Source organism: Babylonia areolata, chromosome 23 (assembly GCF_041734735.1).
Source record: "Babylonia areolata isolate BAREFJ2019XMU chromosome 23, ASM4173473v1, whole genome shotgun sequence".
NCBI lineage: Eukaryota > Metazoa > Mollusca > Gastropoda > Neogastropoda > Buccinidae > Babylonia > Babylonia areolata.
Genome location: NC_134898.1, coordinates 43,373,187 through 43,393,041, shown reverse-complemented (window position 1 = coordinate 43,393,041; position 19,855 = coordinate 43,373,187). Strand labels below are relative to the sequence as shown.

The following is a 19,855-nucleotide window of genomic DNA, read 5'->3' as shown; positions in this document are numbered from 1 at the left end:
TATAGACTGCTAAATAATATCAAGGCTGTAGTGTGAAGGGAAGTTAGAACCGAAACTGGTATTCACTATACCCAATTCATATTCTTTATGTGCAGTTTATTCCTAAATAATAACTATTATGTTTTACATACGCACAGAAAAAACACACATATTCCACCACAGGGACTGGTGTGATGTGTTAATAAAAGCTAACACCATGCAAGGATGAGCATCCTTTCTGGCAGTGTCTTCTATCACATCACAACAACTTCACCCACAATACAATAGCAAAATGACCAGCAAGACCAATGACAGACACAAAGCTTTTCACATCCACTGTCACAACAGGCATCCCAGGTTCTGAAAGTTTTTTTTTTTTTTTTTTTTTTTTAATGGCTGAGACAAATATCTTACTTCAAAACTGTTGAATTTTTGTTTTCAACATTTACATTGCTTCAACATTTCAAGTTACTTACATTTCTAAACACAGAATTTCCAGAAAGCACAGATGACATTTAAGTCACTGAAAGATGCTGCAGCCAGCCTTGTGGAGAACAATGAGTTGTGTTGAACACAGACCACTGTAAAAAGGAGAAAATTATCAGTGTCCCTGCGGCACAAATGTGTGGCCATTCTACACATGGATGGAACAGAAACAGGTTGTAAGAGGAAAAATAATGTGGCCATTGCCCACATGGTTGGAAAACGAAAGAGGCAGAAAGAAGAAAAACTGTGTGGCCACTACGCCCATCCCAGTGCGGCCAATATCCACATGGACGGAACAGAAATAGGTAGTAAGAGGGAAAACAGTGCGGCCAATATCCACATGGACTAAACAGAAATAGGTAGTAAGAGGGAAAACAGTGTGGCCAATATCCACATGGACTGAACAGAAATAGGTAGTAAGAGGGAAAACAGTGTGGCCAATATCCACATGGACGGAACAGAAATAGGTAGTAAGAGGGAAAACACTGTGGACACTACCCACATGGACAGACCAGAAATAAGTAGTAAGAGGGAAAACAGTGCGGCCACTACCCACATGGACAGAACAGAAATAGGTAGTAAGAGGGAAAACAGTGTGGCCACTACCCACATGGACAGAACAGAAATAAGTAGTAAGAGGGAAAACAGTGCGGCCAGTATCCACATGGATGGAACAGAAATAGGTAGTAAGAGGCAAAACAGTGCGGCCACTACCCACATGGACAGACCAGAAATAGGTAGTAAGAGGCAAAACAGTGGAGCTAATATCCACATGGACAGAACAGAAATAGGTAGTAAGAGGGAAAACAGTGTGGCCACTACCCATATGGATGGAACAGAAATAGGTAGTAAGAGGGAAAACAGTGTGGCCACTACCCATATGGATGGAACAGAAATAAGTAGTAAGAGGGAAAACAGTGCGGCCACTACCCATATGGATGGAACAGAAATAGGTAGTAAGAGGCAAAACAGTGTGGCCAGTATCCACATGGACAGAACAGAAATAGGTAGTAAGAGGGAAAACAGTGCGGCCACTACCCACATGGATGGAACAGAAATAGGTAGTAAGAGGGAAAACAGTGTGGCCACTACCCACATGGACAGAAAAGAAATAAGCAGTAAGAGGGAAAACAGTGCGGCCACTACCCATATGGATGGAACAGAAATAGGTAGTAAGAGGGAAAACAGTGCGGCCACTATCCACATGGACAGAAAAGAAATAAGTAGTAAGAGGGAAAACAGTGCGGCCACTACCCATATGGATGGAACAGAAATAGGTAGTAAGAGGCAAAACAGTGTGGCCAGTATCCACATGGACAGAACAGAAATAGGTAGTAAGAGGGAAAACTGTGGCCAGTATCCACATGGACAGACCAGAAATAGGTAGTAAGAGGGAAAACAGTGGCCAGTATCCACATGGTCAGACCAGAAAGAGGTTGTAGTAAGAAAAATGGTTCAAGTATGTGGCCATTTTCCACATGAATGGAAGGAGAGAAAGAGGTAATAGAAAGAAAAAAAGAGTTCACAGATGTGTGGTCATTTTTTCCAGAAGAAGGTAGAAGGGGGAGAAATAGTTCACAGATGTGTGGTCATTTTTTCCAGAAGAAGGTAGAAGGGGGAGAAACAGTTCACAGATGTGTGGTCATTTTTTCCAGAAGAAGGTAGAAGGGGGAGAGAGAGTTCACAGATGTGTGGTAATTTTTTCCAGAAGAAGGTAGAAGGGGGAGAGATAGTTCACAGATGTGTGGTCATTTTTTCCAGAAGAAGGTAGAAGGGGGAGAAGTAGTTCACAGATGTGTGGTCATTTTTTCCAGAAGAAGGTAGAAGGGGGAGAGATAGTTCACAGATGTGTGGTCATTTTCCACAGTGACAGGGCAATGAGAGGTAGTTGGAGGAAAAATAGTTCCCAGATGCATGGCCATTCTCCACTGGGACAGGACAGAAAGAGATAGTAGAAGTAAAAACAGTTTACAGATGTGTGGCCAATTTTTCAAAGGGACAGGAGAGTAAGAGGTAGTATGAAGGAAAACAGTACAGCTATTTTCCACAGGCATGGAAGGACAGAAAGAGATAGTATGAAGAAAAATAGTGCAGCCATTTTCCACAATGGACTGGACAGAAGGAAGTGGTAGGAGGAAAAATAACGAAAAACGGGTTAAATGATGCTATCTCAGAAAACACAGTTCACCCAGAGTTTTTCTTTCAGAATTAAGGATGTCAACCAACAACAAGACAACAGCAATCCAACACAAACACACACACACACACACCACACAAAATAGACACAGGTCTCACAAACACATACACACACAGGTTGGGGGCACACACACACATTACCTGTCGCCTGGACGGGAATCAGTGGAGGTGTCGGAGGTGGAAGAGGAGACGGAGGTGGTGCCGAGGGCGGAAGTGCTGGACAGGGGCCGGCGGGCGTTTAACCTTTCCTGCAACTGGTTCAAACCCCCACACCCATCTGTCAGCTTTCTCTGCACTAAACACACTGCACCTCCATCACCTACACAACTGGGGCAAGGTAGGAGAACTTGGGGAAACAGTCACTAGAGTTATCACCTGGCTGTAAAGACTGAACTAGTTCTCTAGCGGAGTTATAACCTGTAGTGTATAAAAGTAAACTAATTCATAATCTGTAGTTGAACAACAAAACAATTTCTCTATTACTGTTATAATCTGTAGGCTGAAAACAAAACTATTTCTTTATTATATCTGTACACTAAAATCAAAACTACTTCTGTATTACTTTTTTTTTTTTTTTTTTTATTTTATTTTTTTACAACATGTAGTGTAAAAAACACAACATTCTCAGTTACTTCTATAACTTGGAGAAGTCTGAAAACAAAACTAATTCTCCACTGCTGTTATAATCCATAGCTATGCAAAAAGAAAATTGACGAATTCATTCAACAGACCTTTTAACATTCCCAGCACATATTACTGGAGGATAACAAACAACAATTATAGAATGAAATGAGCCTATCATCAGAAAGCAATACTTCAATTTAATAGTATGTATTTTCCAAATACCTGTAACACTGCAGATCTGAATATAGGCTGGTGTTAAGAAAAAAAAATTGCCCAAGTCCACAATTAATTTCCAAGAGGTAAAGAGATTGATTAACAATGGAACACAGGTAAGAGCAGTCCTCTGAATAAGATAAAGAAACCTGACTGATAAGTTAAATGGTTGATGGAGCTGGGTTTTGACAAAGCAAGGAGATAAGCAAGGGTCCATATGAGAAAATACAAACTGGGTTCTACATCAGAACATTTAGCAAACATATAAACGATGAATAGTATAAGTCATATAAAACATGAAGACAGCCCTAAAGTATTACCACGTTTGTTTCGTTTAAAGCTATCGTACATTCACAAGGTAACACCATGTCTTACAGGCTCACACATGTTCTTCATTTGTCACCACTTTAAGTCTAGGCGAGGAAAGGAAAGGAAAAAAGTTTATTTCACATGCCCCCTGGGGGCACTGCTTTCATTTATCAAACTGCCCTGATTTTTCTATGACTGCTCAACACCGTGTTGCATTGTGCCACAATATCAGAACACAAAAAAACCAACAAGAAACCCCAGAAATTCATAATAATAAATTTCATAAATGAATGAAGGGTAGGGGGGTACCGGGTGGATATAAACCAAGCAATTTTTAATACAGATTTTATTTGAAAAGTAAACAACCCCCAAAACTTATAACTATAAGACAATGACAAACGTTTTTCAAGAAGCTATCCAAAGAAAAAAAGTTAATATCACCGAGATGGACTGACAGAAAGGAGAGAGAGAGAGAGAGAGAGAGAGAGAGAGAGAGAGAGAGAGAGAGAAACACACACACATATACACAGAGAGGTTGTTGACTTTTTAACGATCAGACAAGAGGTTAAAAGCCATTTGCAATCATGGTGATCAGCCAAGCATGAATCACATTCTTTTTCTTCCTGACAGAACCTGGTCAGTGACAGACGATCTGATCAGTGTGGATTGATTCAAAGGCAGTTAAGGACATTCCGAGTGCATAAGCAATAGTTTCGTGCATGAGAAAGGCATTGGCTGTCCTGGTCCTGGTTATATCATTACATATAAAGCAGTTTGTACATCAGCTATGGGCTGTAAATGTAGTCCCTGCAAGTACTGGGTCATCAGGTGTTTTTTCTCCTCAAATGAATACAGGTTGTGTGGTTGGTTGTTCTGTTAGATCAAGCAGTTTTCTTCATGTTATAACACTGGCACAGACAGTTTGAAGAATACTGTCAACTGGGGGTGGACCTCCCACACACTCTCCTTTCTGTTTTTATGTATCTTTTTTTTAATTTTTATATATAACATTTTTAAAACCTTCAGGAAAGAAATCTCGACAGCAACTTCAGACTACCCCCCAAAACGATAAAATGTGTCTATCACTAACACTTACAATATATAAACTGATGAACAAGAACTTTACATGCAAGGAAGAAAACAACCCCCATATGTCGGGCACAATCCACATACTTCAAACAACACACACACACACACAGAGCCTTCAGTCAAGCAATGCACTCACACACTACCCTGAAGTCAACCTGGGCATTCACACTATCCAGAGTCAAGCAATGCACCCACACTCTCTATCCTGTTACGGACAACCAGGCACTACACTCCAAACCAGGCACATCCACACAGCCCCTAGGAATCCAGCAGTGCACTCACACTCTCTATCCTGTTATCGACAGCCAGACGGGGGGAGGAGGAGGAGCGGGGAAGAGACTTATCCTCATTCTCCTTCATTTGCTCATGCACCATGCTTGTGCTGCCTGTCTTGCGCAGGCCCCGCCGCCACGACTGCAGCAACTGCTCGTCCGTGTTTGTGGCGCTGGTGTGATTTTTGCGACCGTCCTAGTGGACAGAGAGAGGGAGAGAAGGGCATGCCGGCATCACGTCACTCAAAGTGTCATGGCATCACGCCCACATCCACACGGCAAGCCTCAAAACAAACCTCCATGCAGCCAACCTACGCTTCATCCTTTTTCTTACGGGCACTGTTAGGTGAAATAAAGGTTCTGCGCTGTGTCTTAATGTAGCTCTTCTTTTTTTCTCTTCATCTTTCTTCCTCTCTCCTTTCTTTTTTCTTCCTTCATCTTTTTTTCTTTCTTGCTTGTCCCCCCTATCATTCCCCAATCATCTACTGATGTCTTACGTCTTAGTGTTCCATCTTCTTTCACATGTATTTTTACATTTTTTTGTTCTTCATTTCTACTTAACATTTTTCTTCAACTTTTCTTCTTCACATTTTCCTCTTCTTAATTTCCACTTCACAGGTCCCAATACCATTTAAAAAAAAAATTTTGTCATTCATTTTATAGATGAAAGTGTACCAGAGTGGTCCCAATACCATTTAAAAAAAAAATTTGTCATTCATTTTATAGATGAAAGTGTACCAGAGTAAATCACTCTGATAAACCATGCCAATTATTAACGATGATTATTTTTTTTCTTCATGTAAATCACAATGAAGAAACAGTGCCCACTTCAAGTTTCAAAAGCAGAAGAAAGCCACAGAACAATCAGTGGTCAAGCAGAAACAGACAAGAAAAAAGCTTGTGTCAAAAGCAAAGCCAAGTCAGTGTCCATAACCAACCCCTGTATTGTACACACTGTGGGGTTGGTTAAGAGCATGTTAAGCTACTATCACACAAACACACTCCCAACAGAAGAAAGATAACTATGACAGTCAGTTCACTCTTTGGAAGCTTATCCAATTCAATGGTACTAGTGACATAACAACCATGCTTCATTCTAAAAACAGAAAACAGGGCAGGTTGAGCGAGTCTGGTAAAGTGAAGAGATAGGAAAGGACAAATGACAAACCATTCAAACACACTCTTTACTTAAATATTGCAAGGCTTGATTTTTAACGACAACAACAAAAAAACAACAACCCCAAACAAACTAAAACAACAAGAAAAGAAAAGAAAAAAAAAAAAAAAAAAAAGGAAAGAAAGAAAATATATGTACATCCTTTTCAAGATTAAATATTCATAAAATAAGTAATTGAAAAATGAAAAATAGAAATGCAACATTTTCAATCAATAAGTACCGACTGCCATAAATAAATAACTGGAAACCTAAACACAAACGGCATTAGAACCTGACAAATAAAGCAGAAAAACAACAACAAAATGTAAATAAATGCTTATTTCATATAAATAAATGCTTATTTCATATGATAAACTGTTAAAAGGACTCAATTTTTCACTATAGTTTTTTCATCAGTCTATTTATAATGTTGCTGGAAAGGTTCAATGCAGTTTTCGATGATCAAGTTGCCAGCAGGGTCTATGACCACCTATAAGAGTTGACGATGATGTTCTGAGGATGAGAAATGACACTGTTAGTGTTACTATTCTACAACTGCAGCCCTGCACTGTGAAAACATATCCTGGGCATTCACAGCTTTCTTATGAAGGGATTCACAATGAGACTGAATCGAAGTTTTTCAATGAAGCGATGTGGCATGCATGCAATTTTGCTACTTATCTTCTGTTATTATCTTTAAAAAAATTTCTCATTCACTGCAATGCAAAGTACTCTGTCGTGACTAAACAGTAAGATTATGCAACCTTTCAAAAGTCCATCAAAAGTAGAAAATGAATACAACTGAAAGCTTTCTTATTTTCACAAAGATATTCTGATGAAGCTAGAGCCCAATTTTGTAAATGTTCAGAATTCTTAGAATCAACTCTTTCTGCACCTGAAAATCTTCCTTAAAAAAAAAGAAAAAAGAAAAAAAAGTACAAGCTGTAAGACCAAGTCTTACTGCGAACAGTCTTGTGAATATCATGAATTAGTGGCTGATAATGATTGGGGAAAACTTACTTGATACATTTCAGGGCCATATAAAACAAAGCACGTCATGTTCACATTTCTATGGTGTTAGTAATCCTTTCACTGCCAGGAAAATAAGATTTAAGTGAAATCTATTTGCCAGGGTTTTTTTTCCAAAAGAAAAAAAACTGGGTATAAACTAAAAAAAAAAATTCTGTGATCTTTGTTATTTGAGAAAGACTCATAAAAGTATATATTTTCTGAAAGGTAAATGAATAAAGAATACAAAACATAATGTTTACCCATTTTATATATTTTTAGTGACATGCTGTTGTTTTGAAATCAGTGTATTGTTTTTTGTCACATTTTCAACTTGATCATTACAAACATTAGTCAGGTAATTTGCACTAAAATATATTTTCTGGACAAATGGATATCTGCACATACAAAATCATACTTGAATAACCACAATAATAAAAAAAATTAAATAAAAAGAGATAGATACACAATGCATTGTGACTTCTCCAAGTGATAATATGGATGTGAGGCCACGCCCCCTCATCTTCACCCCTCTTACATGATCACTTTATCCAGTTCACATCAGACCACATTGGCTGAGTGCCAAGAAAATCACTCACACTGTGTCCTGCTAATAATTTGGTTAGTTTGTGTTGTCTACTACAGTTGTGCAGCCGGCATCACTCACTGATAGTCATATCTTGGCCACTCTCTTGATTGCTCCCTTTATTTTCTATCAAATCATCCTATAAATGTTCACCACGGTCTTCTTCGAATTTACGCTTCAATTCTTTCTGAGCATCAGCTAAAGAAAGCAATCTTGGTTGATTTAGTTCGCCACGATTGCATGTCTTGAGCACGGCATCAGTCTGACATTTTGTTGAGCAAGCAAGGAAAGGAGCCAGGTAAAACACTGCGACAGTGACCCAACCAAAACGTTCAAATTAAGGACTCCCTCATGACGTAGATAGGGTTTCTAGCTATGAACAGAATCTAGAAAGATTCCCCAAGCTAAAGTGACCAGCATTTTCGTCAATGAACTGAATGCAAACCAGGGAAAAGTCTGAATATTTCGATGACGAGTTATCTTGTCATTATGGCAGCGAAGCGTACATGCTTGCGATGACGAGTTATCTCGTCAGATAGGCAGCCTAGGGGTTAGGACTGGTAAGTATAAATGACTGGAATGAACTGATCAACTTATTGAGCAAAACTCAACATGATGTTTTACTAAACACTGTTTTAAATAAAAATAAAAGCCACCTACTTTGAAGCAGCAAATGAATAGTCACACAGACTTTCATTGGTGTCTAAAATGGAAAATCCCTGATACTGACTAAACAAGATATCAAATCAAATCATGTTGCTACAGCCCAGTTGAACAAGTACAGGCCAATCTATGGCTAAAACAAATGAACACTAAGCTTTGTGTTTAAATCAACACTATCACCATAAAACCAAGCATCAAATTTTACAAGACCAAAGAATTGAATAATCATATATAAGCAGTAAGCAAATTATACTTTATCTAAAAAATCAAAATATACAATGTAATGCAGAGAAAAAAGAAAGAAAGTGAGACAAACAGAATGAAGAAAAAAGAAGAAGAAAAAAAAAAAGAAGAGAGAAGGTAAAATCAAACGATAAATTCAAATACAAGAAAAGACAACCTAAGAGAAAATATTTACAGACTAAAAAACAAAACAAAAAAAACCCGAAACCATGCATAACACCTGTGAAAACTGATCACAAATTTCCAAGACCCCCATGCACTTGATTAAAATCAAAAGGGTAGGGGGAAAAAAAAAAAGGAAAAGGAGAGAAAAAAGGAAAAAGACAAGACGGGGAGGTATAAAAGGAAATCTGGGGTTGTGAAAACCAAAGCACAGAGGTGTGGAAAGTGACACGGGCAGAGGCCAATTGTGAAGGTGGAGGCAGGCATCAGGCCACAGGGACACAACACACCACCACCTACCTGCTCCGTGGGAAGCCTTGCTGGCACACTGATTGATCGGGAGACCAAGTCTTTGGCAGAAGGTTTAGAAGTGTCCTTCGAGAAAGGAAGCAATCAAAGCAAGCACGTACAGTACTCGGCACAAAGCAACTTAGCAAGCCACCAAAGATAAAAAAAACAAACACAGCGCATAGACACCTTACAACTGTCACAGATACAGGGTAACCGTATGGAATGTACATCATGTGGAATAGTTTCATCATACCTTTGGAGTAAATGGATGATGAAGTGAACAGTGTCATATGAATAATAGTCATACACTCTGAGATCAACATGCATGATATGAGGCACAGCTGAGGAAAAACTCATGTGGAAAGAATAGAGGCAGAAGTAAGGAATGGTTAAAAAAAAAAAAAAAAAAAAAAAAAAAAAAAAAAGGACTGAGAGAAGGGGACTAAAATCACTGCAGAATAAGAGTCAATGGTGTTTACGAACAGCCTTTTTTAAAATTTTTATTTTTAAGATTTCGTGACTAGGCTGAATCACATATCAACTGCAAATATTACTGTGTTCCTGAAAAATTTGATTCAGTAAAACAGTCTCCATATTAATAATTAAAAAATTAACTGCAACATATGTTTTCTCATTAATAACAAAGAGTAAAATACATCAAAGAAAAAGGCAAAGAGTAAAATAAATCCAAGAAAAAGGCATTTACCAGTGAATTATACAAATCAGTATCAACAGTTCTCTACTTTAACCATGGGTTTCCCCTGAAAGTGCATAAAAAATGCATATATCTATATTTCCCCCCCCCGAAAATATTAGCTTGGTTAATAAAAACCCACTAAGAACCCCCCAAAGGTTAATAAGACAACAGCTATTATGGATTAATTTTGAACTGACATTCACTTCAGGACCACACATGTGTCACTTCAATCAATACACACATAAAGGGGGTCGGGGGTGGGGGTGGCAGAGGGTTTGGGGGGAGAAAATTTATTATAAAAAAAAAAAAAAAAAAAAAAGCTACTGGAAGAATTCAGGGACTTCAATAAAAGAGAATAACTGGGTTGAGGGTGGAAATATAACATACGGAACTGTAAGAAGGGATTCCAATCAAAAGATCAAAGAGTTAGTAAAATTTTCAAAAACAAATTTATGTTGAAAATGCAAGACTGAATCAACCGAAGACTGAACGCTGTGGGCATGCTACATAGGGGTTAGTGTGTGATGCCAACACATGTCCAGGATGAAGAGAAGAAAGCACAAGACAAAGGCGAAGATGAAATCTCTGTGGAAGACGGTCAGAACAGAGTCAGACTGATTGGATGGAGCTGGAGAAGAGCAAGAGTGTGGATATGCATGAAAGAATGGTCTCCCTACTGTTTCAACCACGCCTGTCGCACTGGAGGATGACTGCAAAGGGGGTGGTCACAAGTTCAGTCCAACTTCACTCTTCTTCACAGACTCATGCACATGAGAACACCAACTTTATACTATCCCCATAACCTCTTCTCTTTCTTTTGTGTATTTTCAAATTACTCTTTCTTTTTTTCCCTGTGGCAGTTCAACTGCTACTAAGAAAACAGCCAATCAAATTCTCACTTCATACTCATTTGATCTAAGCCAATCAAAAAGTTCTTCTGTTAAAGCAAGATAGCAGAACAAAATGAATGGAAATTGCTTTCATCTTTTTTGATAATAACATTAACTGTGGCGCAAGGAAAACCTCTTTAGGCCTTCATATGTACTTCAAAGCCTGTCCCAGTGGTGTGGCAGTGAAAGTGTCCACATGTCAACTGTCAGCTGTTTGTCACTGGTCCATTGGCAGGACAACTGCATGTGAATCCAAACAGGCAGCCGAACAACATACTGTGCTGAATTATCAACAATGAAACACTACTATCACAAAAACATTTTGCACCACTGAGTTTGTTCTCCATCTTGTTCTGCTTACTTTTCATGCTCTACTATCAACTATTTTAATGTGTCCTTTCACAACACTTGACAAGTTCTAAAACAAAAAAGGATTAGTGCATTCACTAGCATGCATTCACTGTAAGTAATACATAAGTACTGAGTCTATGATATAACCTGAATCCAAGCACAAGCTTGTTAGCTGTCTCTGGTGAGATTCAGAGCACTACAAGAGGATACATACTTCCAGCATACAGGTTTATTAGGGGTGAAGTATGTGTGGGTTCAATAGTTCAACATCACGTTTTGATGAATATGAAAAATTCAAGTGTCAAAGTTCCATCTTCAATAAATCCATTTTAAGAATCCATAAAACAACAATTGTAGAACAAATCATGCTTGTCATCTACAGCTGACACATTGTTTGCACAAGACCGGACTGGTCAGCTGTTGATTGATGCAGCAACCAAAAATGCTTTTGCTGTGATTTTTTTTTCACTTTTAAAAATTAAGATGATTCATATTTAAAAAGGATAAACTTCTGAAATCCCACACGTACTGTTAGGAATCAAACTAAGAAACTTTAGTCAATAATACAGGTTATGGAGGTTTTCAGTCCACTGTGGATGCTGGTAGGGGGTGAACTTACTTCCTGCGTGCTAACTACAGACTCTGAGCTATCCGTTGCTGCAGTACTGGTTGTAGAATCGGTGGTTGTAAGCTCCGAAGGAGTCATTTCCGAAGACGACGGACGAGAGATGGAGGGGCTGGGTGAGGGAGGAGTGGTGGTGGTGGTGGTGGTGATGGTGGTGGAAATGGTGGGTTTTTCAGGCTCCGAAACTTCATCGATTTTAGGCATTTCAGGCTTGAGTGCATCTAAAGTGGCGGTGAGGCTGGGCGGCCTGTTCCGCGGTGACTGCGGCAATGTGCAATGAGGACACACCGTAAGCCACAAACACCACACACACACACACTGCTGGCCACCCCACCAGACTGGGAGGGAAACATCACACCACGTAACAACACTGCTCAACCCCCAACCAAGTATGGAGAAACTCTCTCAAGGATGCAGTCACATCTGATTGATCTGGTCACTAGTGAGCCACTGTCAAATTTTCTTCAGCAGCAATGAAACATTCTTTTTGCATTTTTCATCTTCACACTTCAATCTGGGGAAGACATTTTGCAATTTTCCTTTTCTCGTTGACTGTAAACTGTTCATAAATGACAGTACTTGTTTTAAGCCCGAGAAGTACATGGGAGGTGACTGCATCCTATCTACAACCAATCCCCACGTTCCCTGTCCCAGAGAATGCCAATGCACAGAAAAATACCACCACCAATGTCTGACCAAAACACAACACAGAACCATTTGCATTGATCTGTCTGACAATATTGCTTACAAATGTGACTCTCTCAACCCCCATCCCCAAAATATAAACACACTTGAAAGTAAACCAACACATGGTGACCGGAATATGAGTGTCCCCATAACTGCTGAGAAAATATGAATTTCAACAAGGTCCACTGATGATTTTCTTTTCTTTTTTTTCTCTCTTAACAATAAATTACATCAGTTTTCATTTTTGTTTTCTTTCTGGGCAGACCCACACTCTAAGTAAAAAAACAACAACACATAACAATGAGACATCCTGACTTACACACATGTGCACCAGACAGTTGCACATGCAGCAAAAATATAGAGAGGGATATGTCATGAAAAGGAGACAAGTAATTTTTTCATGTGACATCTGATATTCAGCATGAAACCTAAATCTCTCTTTGGAGTCATTCATTTATCGATAGCTGTTCTCATGCACTTTCTGCCACAGTTTAATCTGTCAAGAGACACATCTACTGTTGTTCTGAATATCTTTTCCTCCATTCCAAATATCTGACTTTAAGATGGAGAGTTTCAAATCCATCATCATCATCATCTTCTTCTTCTTTTAACAAATGATATCAAACTTAGGTAACTACTGTATCAAATTCAACCTACTGCTGTATCGGACATCCAATAAAGATCTGGCACCTGTGAAAGTGTTTTAAATCTGCCACCAACAGCTTTTGTTTGTTTGATTTTGTTTTTTCTTACTGAAAAGATATTTCACATCCATATTAAGAGCATTAGAAGACAACACATAAATATATGTTTTCATGATGCATATTAGTCACATTACTATATTGGCATATGTGTGTGTGTGTGTGTGTGTGTGTGTGTGTGTGTGTCTCCCTCTCCCTCTCTATATATATATCTGTTGTGAATATATAATATGAATAGGAAAAAGAGTGTATCGATCTAGAACAGAACAGATAGTACAGGCAGTTCAATTTTCCGTAACATGTTGAGACATTTTGCAGGACTTAACCTGAAATTCAAGCTGTGAACGATCACCCAATAGAGTTTAATGAAATTCTGTTTGTCAAAACAATGTTTTCTCCAGTTTAGCTTCTCTCATGCCACTTGGAACCAAGCTTACTCTGTACTTGGGTGTATTTCATTTAAAAACAAGAGACAAGGCCTTCAAGACTCACTTGTGATACACACTTAAAGAAATGATAATAACAATACTAAAAACTAATCAAAATTAGTTTGTTGAAATGTGTTTTCTATTCGTCGTAATTATATAAAGCTTTGCATTAAAAAAAAAAAATTCGAACCATAAATGTTCGGGTTGAGAATGAGTAGTTTTGTACACTGCGCTAACATGGGTTCAGCAATAACGTTCAAAAATTATTATTTAAGCATGTTCTTTTAGCGGAAGAAATCAACAACGGTAATCAAAGTGATAATGCCGTTTTAAATCATGTGATTTTGGTACATCTCGAGCATTTAAGAATTTCTTTCAAGTCCGAGGTAGAGGAGATGTTCCCATCACCTCAAACACACTGCAATATGTGTCTGTTTTTTTACTGATCTGCTGAGATCCATGTTTGACAAGCTTTTCTTTATATTCACTGAGAAACTACGACACCGTCCATTCAATTTCTCTTTTCTATTCATTCTAGTTAATTCAGTATCCACTTTAAAACATTCGTATGCAGTAAACTTGTCAATAATTATTTCAGAAATTCTTTGAATTTGGTGGTAAAGGAGATGTTGCCATCACATCAGGCTTTGCAACATGTTTTGCAAATGGGTAACAGTGTTTTAGGAATCTGGAATAAGTATCAACGAAATAAAGCGTTAATAATTCGGAAATGCGGCTAAATTTGGGAGACGTACAACCTATTATTGGTATGACTGTGAAGAATTTTTCCCTACTATGTTTAAACCAAATTTGGTATTGACAGACAAAGTACTTCCAGAGAAAATGGCAATGTCAAAGTTTTCCATGGACACACAGACAACCAAACAGTGGGTTATAAAACAGACTCACTTTGTTTGTACACAAGTAAAGAAAAAAAAATTATCTAGTGATCATGTCCACAGAAAATATAAATCAGACAGTGACCTGGAGGGTGGAGGGTGGAGGCATGATTGTATGCGAGTGCACACATCAGAGTACCTGTCTTTGTGTGTGTGTGCATGCCACTAAGTGTGTATATCACTATGAGTATGATCAGAGCTTACATGTAGTTCAAGATAGCATTTTCTTTATTAGACACAGAGACAACATTGATTATTCATAGTGTAGTCAATACTTTTGCTCCCATAGCTTACAATCTCTGCATGCATATATCACAGTGATCACTGTGGAAAACTGTCAGATGTGGTTCTGATCAAATGGATGAAAAAATTGCAAAACTTTTCTTATGGGGGGTGGGGGTGAGGATAACATTCATTTACATATTAAGAAGAAACAGCCTTGAGGAAGACTTCTGACTGTTGTTAATCATATCAATGACAGCCAATGTGCTGGCTTTTATAACTGACAGTGCCGAGGCTGACATCCAGTCTCAACAATAACTACCATAAAAAGTTAATCTGTATTTGTAACCATCCTTCCAATTATTACACTGCTGCTTATATGTCTTACTCCTCAAGCAGTAACATTATCATCAACAGATGACGCAATGCAAATGGTTCCATAGCTGAACTATTCTCAAAAAGAATAACAAATTTACTATAGATCTCAGTAATCATTTAAATAAAAATAGAAATAAATGTTCACAATGATTCAAATATCAAATTTAACAAAAATCAACATTATTGATATTGCAAGTCAACATTACCAATGTTGCTAAAAGTACACTTTCTGAATATTAAAACTAGGGCAGAAATAGCCATAAAGCAAAAGGAAAAGGGGTGAGGAAAAAAAACAGAGACCACAATCATATTTCCCATTGTCTGACTCCAATACACATTCAAAGGCAACAATACACCAAACAAAATACTTAGCAACATCAACACAAATGAAAAACCTATCAAAGTAAACCGTTAACATCTCTATATTAATTTTCAAAAACACTTGCACCCAGGATATTAATTTCAAATGAGAGAGAGAGAGAGAGAGAGAGAGAGAGAGAGGCAGACACACACGAGAGAGACAGAGACTGACAGAAAAAAACAGATGGTGAGATGGAAATGCCTGGGTACAGATTGTATGTGTGTGGATGGTGGTCATGTCAGTTCCTGTGTGCACATGTATGTATGTGATGTGTATTTTTTCAGCATGCATGTGTGCATGGTCATGTGTTATGCTTGCTGGAGAGAGAGACAGACAGAGAGACAGACAGACAGAGAGAGAGAGAGACAGAGAGAGAGGAACAGACAGACAGACACAAAGTTGTATGTCTGTAACTCATTTATGAGTGCATGTATCTGTGCATGTGTGTGTTATGCAAAATGCGTGAGAATGTGCATGTGAGATGGCTCATATTTGTGTACATGGTGTGTTATGAACACACAAAAGTGTTAAACCTCTGCATCAACTGTCATGTATATGTATGTGGGCAGAGCACAAGCATACATACAAGCCTAATATATATATATATATCACAATATACACTCGTATACAGAGACTATATATAAATAAGCATGTTCAACAAAACCTCACTTATACACAAAACCTCACTTATACACACCCACACTGTCCTCAATTCCAGTACAACACCACTGCCCTATCCCCCACAGTCTATCTACGCTGTAGACCTGTACAAGTGAAGGACAAAACATAGTGACACACACACACTCTATATATATATATCTCTACCCTAGCAATTGATCTAGCCAACATCTACAGAAGAACGCTACGAGCAACCTGCTGCCACTTACCTGAGGTTGTGAGATGAGAGAGGACTGCTTGTTCAGTTCATTTCTGCGCTCTGTCAGAACAGAAAACACAATGCTCCATCTCAGGTGACATGTTTTGCTTCATGTATATACACACTGAGATAAGCTATGTCAATTGGGATGGAAGGATTACAATTACTTTTTTTTTCATGCATGCGGTGGAGGAAAGTTTAAAAAAACTGAAAACCTGGCAAATGTCAACAGTTTCAGTTTCTCAAGCAGGTGTCACTGCGTTCAGACTAATCCATATACGCAATACTGCATCTTCTAGGCAGATGCCTGACCAGCAGCATGACCCAAGACACTTGTCAAGCCTTGAGTGCATGAATGCATATATCTGTGAACCTATCAGAGTGGAGTTCTAAAGAATTTTGCCAGAGGACAACACTCTCTTTGCCAAGGGTTCTTTTTCAGAGCGTCAAGTGCGTGCTGTACACAGGATCTCGGTTTATCATATCATCCCAATGACTAGATGCACAGGTTTGATTTTCTGGTCTAACTTTATAGAAAGGACAAGAGCGGAATTTGATCCCAAACATCACGAACACTTTATTGGCAGGCAGATAAGCATCTTAAGTATTCTGCCACCTTCCTTTCAACAGCCATGGTGAAAGACAAGGTGAACATCAACAGGAGAACAAAAAAATGTTGCTACGCAAAATTTGGCCAAGCAGGGCAAACCGACAGGCCTAGTTTGCAACAGTTTGACAAGGTACAGTTCATGATGGAAAATGGTCATTCTTACAAAATAACCCTTATGAACCCCACAAAACCTTTAACTCTAGAAGCGCAAACTACAACCTCCACCTTCTCAAGTAATGACAACTCACTGAACTAAACAGCAACAATTCCCTGCTGTTGTTTTTGACACTGTATTTTGTACAAAAAGCACTTTTTACAGTCACTCAGCTGCTTAACATGACTCAGCTGTTCAGCTACTCCACTAGATGTTGCTGGAAGCATGTGTCCTTTCAAAAGTTCAATATTCCATTACTGATCAGGCTTTTGAAAATAGGATTTCATGAATATCCACATTTTGCAACCATGGGACAAATACATTTGCTCTTGAAAAGGACAATTATCAGTATGCTTGACCATCAAAGTGCTAAAACTTTGATCCCAATCATACAGCCAATACCATCTCTGCGCATTCCTCACACAAGTGCTGTGTCACCCCTCTAGTATGAACACACATCAAAATGTGGTGGCCCAGTAGAAATGCCTTCACCGAAGAAGCAAGAGAATCTGAGGGCGCAGGATCAAATCCCACACTCACCATCATTTTCTCCTCCTCCACAAGACACTGATTGGTCTGGACACTGTCATTCTGAGAAGCCAAGGTGCCATGTGCAGCACATGTAAAAGAATCCATGGCAAAAAGAGAGTTGTTCATGTCGAAATTTTGCAGCAGAACACCTCCCTCTGTCTCTCTCTCTCTCTCATGTGCATGCGTGCATGTTGTGTGTATAGGCATGCGTGCGACTGAAGACTGACTGAACGACACAGGAAATAAATGAGGACTGCCTAATGACAGTTGTCAGTCAGCTCTACCCAGGTAGGCAGCCTGTTGTGCAAATGACTGTGTTTGTAAAGCACTCAGAACTTGGTCTCTCACCAAAGATAGGTGCTATATAAATATCCATGATAATAACAACAATAACAAAAGCCAGTCCTTTCTTACCAGTCTCAGCATCCTGCGCTGTTGAACTGTTGGCCTTCTTCTCTTCCTCTTCTTTGGGTGAAGACAAGTGGCTCAGATTGGCGTCCAACGTGGCTCGCTCTTCTTCCGAAGTCTTGGTGATCACGTTCTGTTTCTGACCGCTGCTCATGCGAGTCACTGAGCTTCTGCAACACGAGGCAACATCGTCGTCAAGTTATGCCAAAAATACCACCTCTTTCTTGAGGTCTCAGTAGCTGCTGTCTGCAATGTGACTTTGAAAACTTGCAAGTCTCTAAATCAGGAACATATTAAGCCACACATTTCACTAAACTTAGGTTCAAGCCTGTCTACAGGTAACCCAGTAATCATATGCTATAAAGCATGATGTGCTGTGTTGTGGTGTGGAAAGGTATATAAATCACATGAGTGGGTATGTCTGAAAGTATATATATATGTGTGTGTGTGTGTGTTGATGCGAGTGTGTTGTGTAGATGTGGGTAGGTACGCAGTGTGGGTAAGTGTGTGATGTAGGTGGGTGTGTACGCATGTCTGTACATATGTGGCATGACTTATCTATTTATTTTTCAGATCCACTCAAAGGACTTGAAGACTGGATTTCTTCCAGAGAGAATTCCACTCTTCATTTTACAGAAAACAAGTGGAAGAAGCAGATGGACCACTGACCTTCTCTTGGAGCTGTGACCTGCTGTATGGATGATGTCACTGTTGGATTCAGAGGCTGTTCGGAGCTGAAACCATAACACAGGTCACCTTATCAATTGACAAATGTTTCACAACAATGGTCACCTTACCACTTGGACAAACATTTTACAACACAGGTCACCTTGCCACTTGGACAAATATTTTACGAGGGTTACCTTACCATCTGAACTGACATTTCACAACACATGTAACCTGACCACTTGACAAATGTTTCCCAACACATGTAACGTTACCTCTTGACAAAAGTTACAAAACATATATAACCCTACAACTTGGACAAACGTTTCACAACACATATAGTCTGACCACTAGACAAATGTATCACAACACATTTAAACGTTACCACTTGACAAACATTTCACAACAGAGGTCACCTTACCACTTGACAAATGTTTCACAACACACATAACCTGACCACTTGAGAAATGTTTCACAAGTAAAAAGCATTCACCCAGAAGTTACTCGGATAACTGAAATATCTAAAATTTGTCCTTTCATACACTACAGTAGGTCCTGCAGTCACCAGTTGTATCAGTTTATAAGAAAAATCTTATTTTGGATTTATATCAAAAGAAAACTGTTAAATGAAGCAGTCTTCATGACCATATAAGCATTACTCATCTAATCTAATAATTCTAAGGTTTGGAATACCTTCTATAGACTATAAGAACATTTGCACACTGAAATTTTGCCTGCCTGAAATAGTTTCAGGATAGCTTCTACTTTAGCAAAAAGAACATTTGCACACTGAAATTTTGCCTGCTTCAAAAGGATAGTTTGAGGGTAGTTTCTATGCAAGAAAAAACAACAATTATAGACTGAAATCTTGCCTGCTTTAAATGGGTAGTTTCTGGGTAGCTTCTATGCTAGCAAAATGAACATTAGTTCGCAGAAATTTTGCCTGCTTCAAGAAGAAACAAAACAGATGATTCACTCACTGTGGCTTGCTTTTTCTTCAGTTCATCCAAAAGGTTCAGCATTTCTTTGTCTGCCAAGTCGAAAACAGTGTGTCCCTGTGGAGCACAACAGTGAAAAAGGTCAACATCATACT

At 38.8% G+C, this 19,855-nt stretch overlaps 1 protein-coding gene across 1 annotated transcript in view; it reads right to left on the bottom strand.

The window, feature by feature from the left end:
- LOC143297962 (protein phosphatase 1 regulatory subunit 12B-like) overlaps positions 1–19,855 on the bottom strand; it is an 87,671-nt gene that overhangs the window by 38,387 nt on the left and 29,429 nt on the right. The window contains exons 6-12 of the mRNA XM_076610585.1: positions 19,743–19,817; positions 18,766–18,830; positions 18,103–18,266; positions 16,404–16,453; positions 11,835–12,101; positions 9,287–9,361; positions 2,803–2,915 (exon numbers count right to left, since the gene is read on the bottom strand). Coding sequence (XP_076466700.1) covers positions 2,803–2,915; positions 9,287–9,361; positions 11,835–12,101; positions 16,404–16,453; positions 18,103–18,266; positions 18,766–18,830; positions 19,743–19,817 — 809 coding nt within the window. The remainder of the gene's footprint in view (positions 1–2,802; positions 2,916–9,286; positions 9,362–11,834; positions 12,102–16,403; positions 16,454–18,102; positions 18,267–18,765; positions 18,831–19,742; positions 19,818–19,855) is intronic.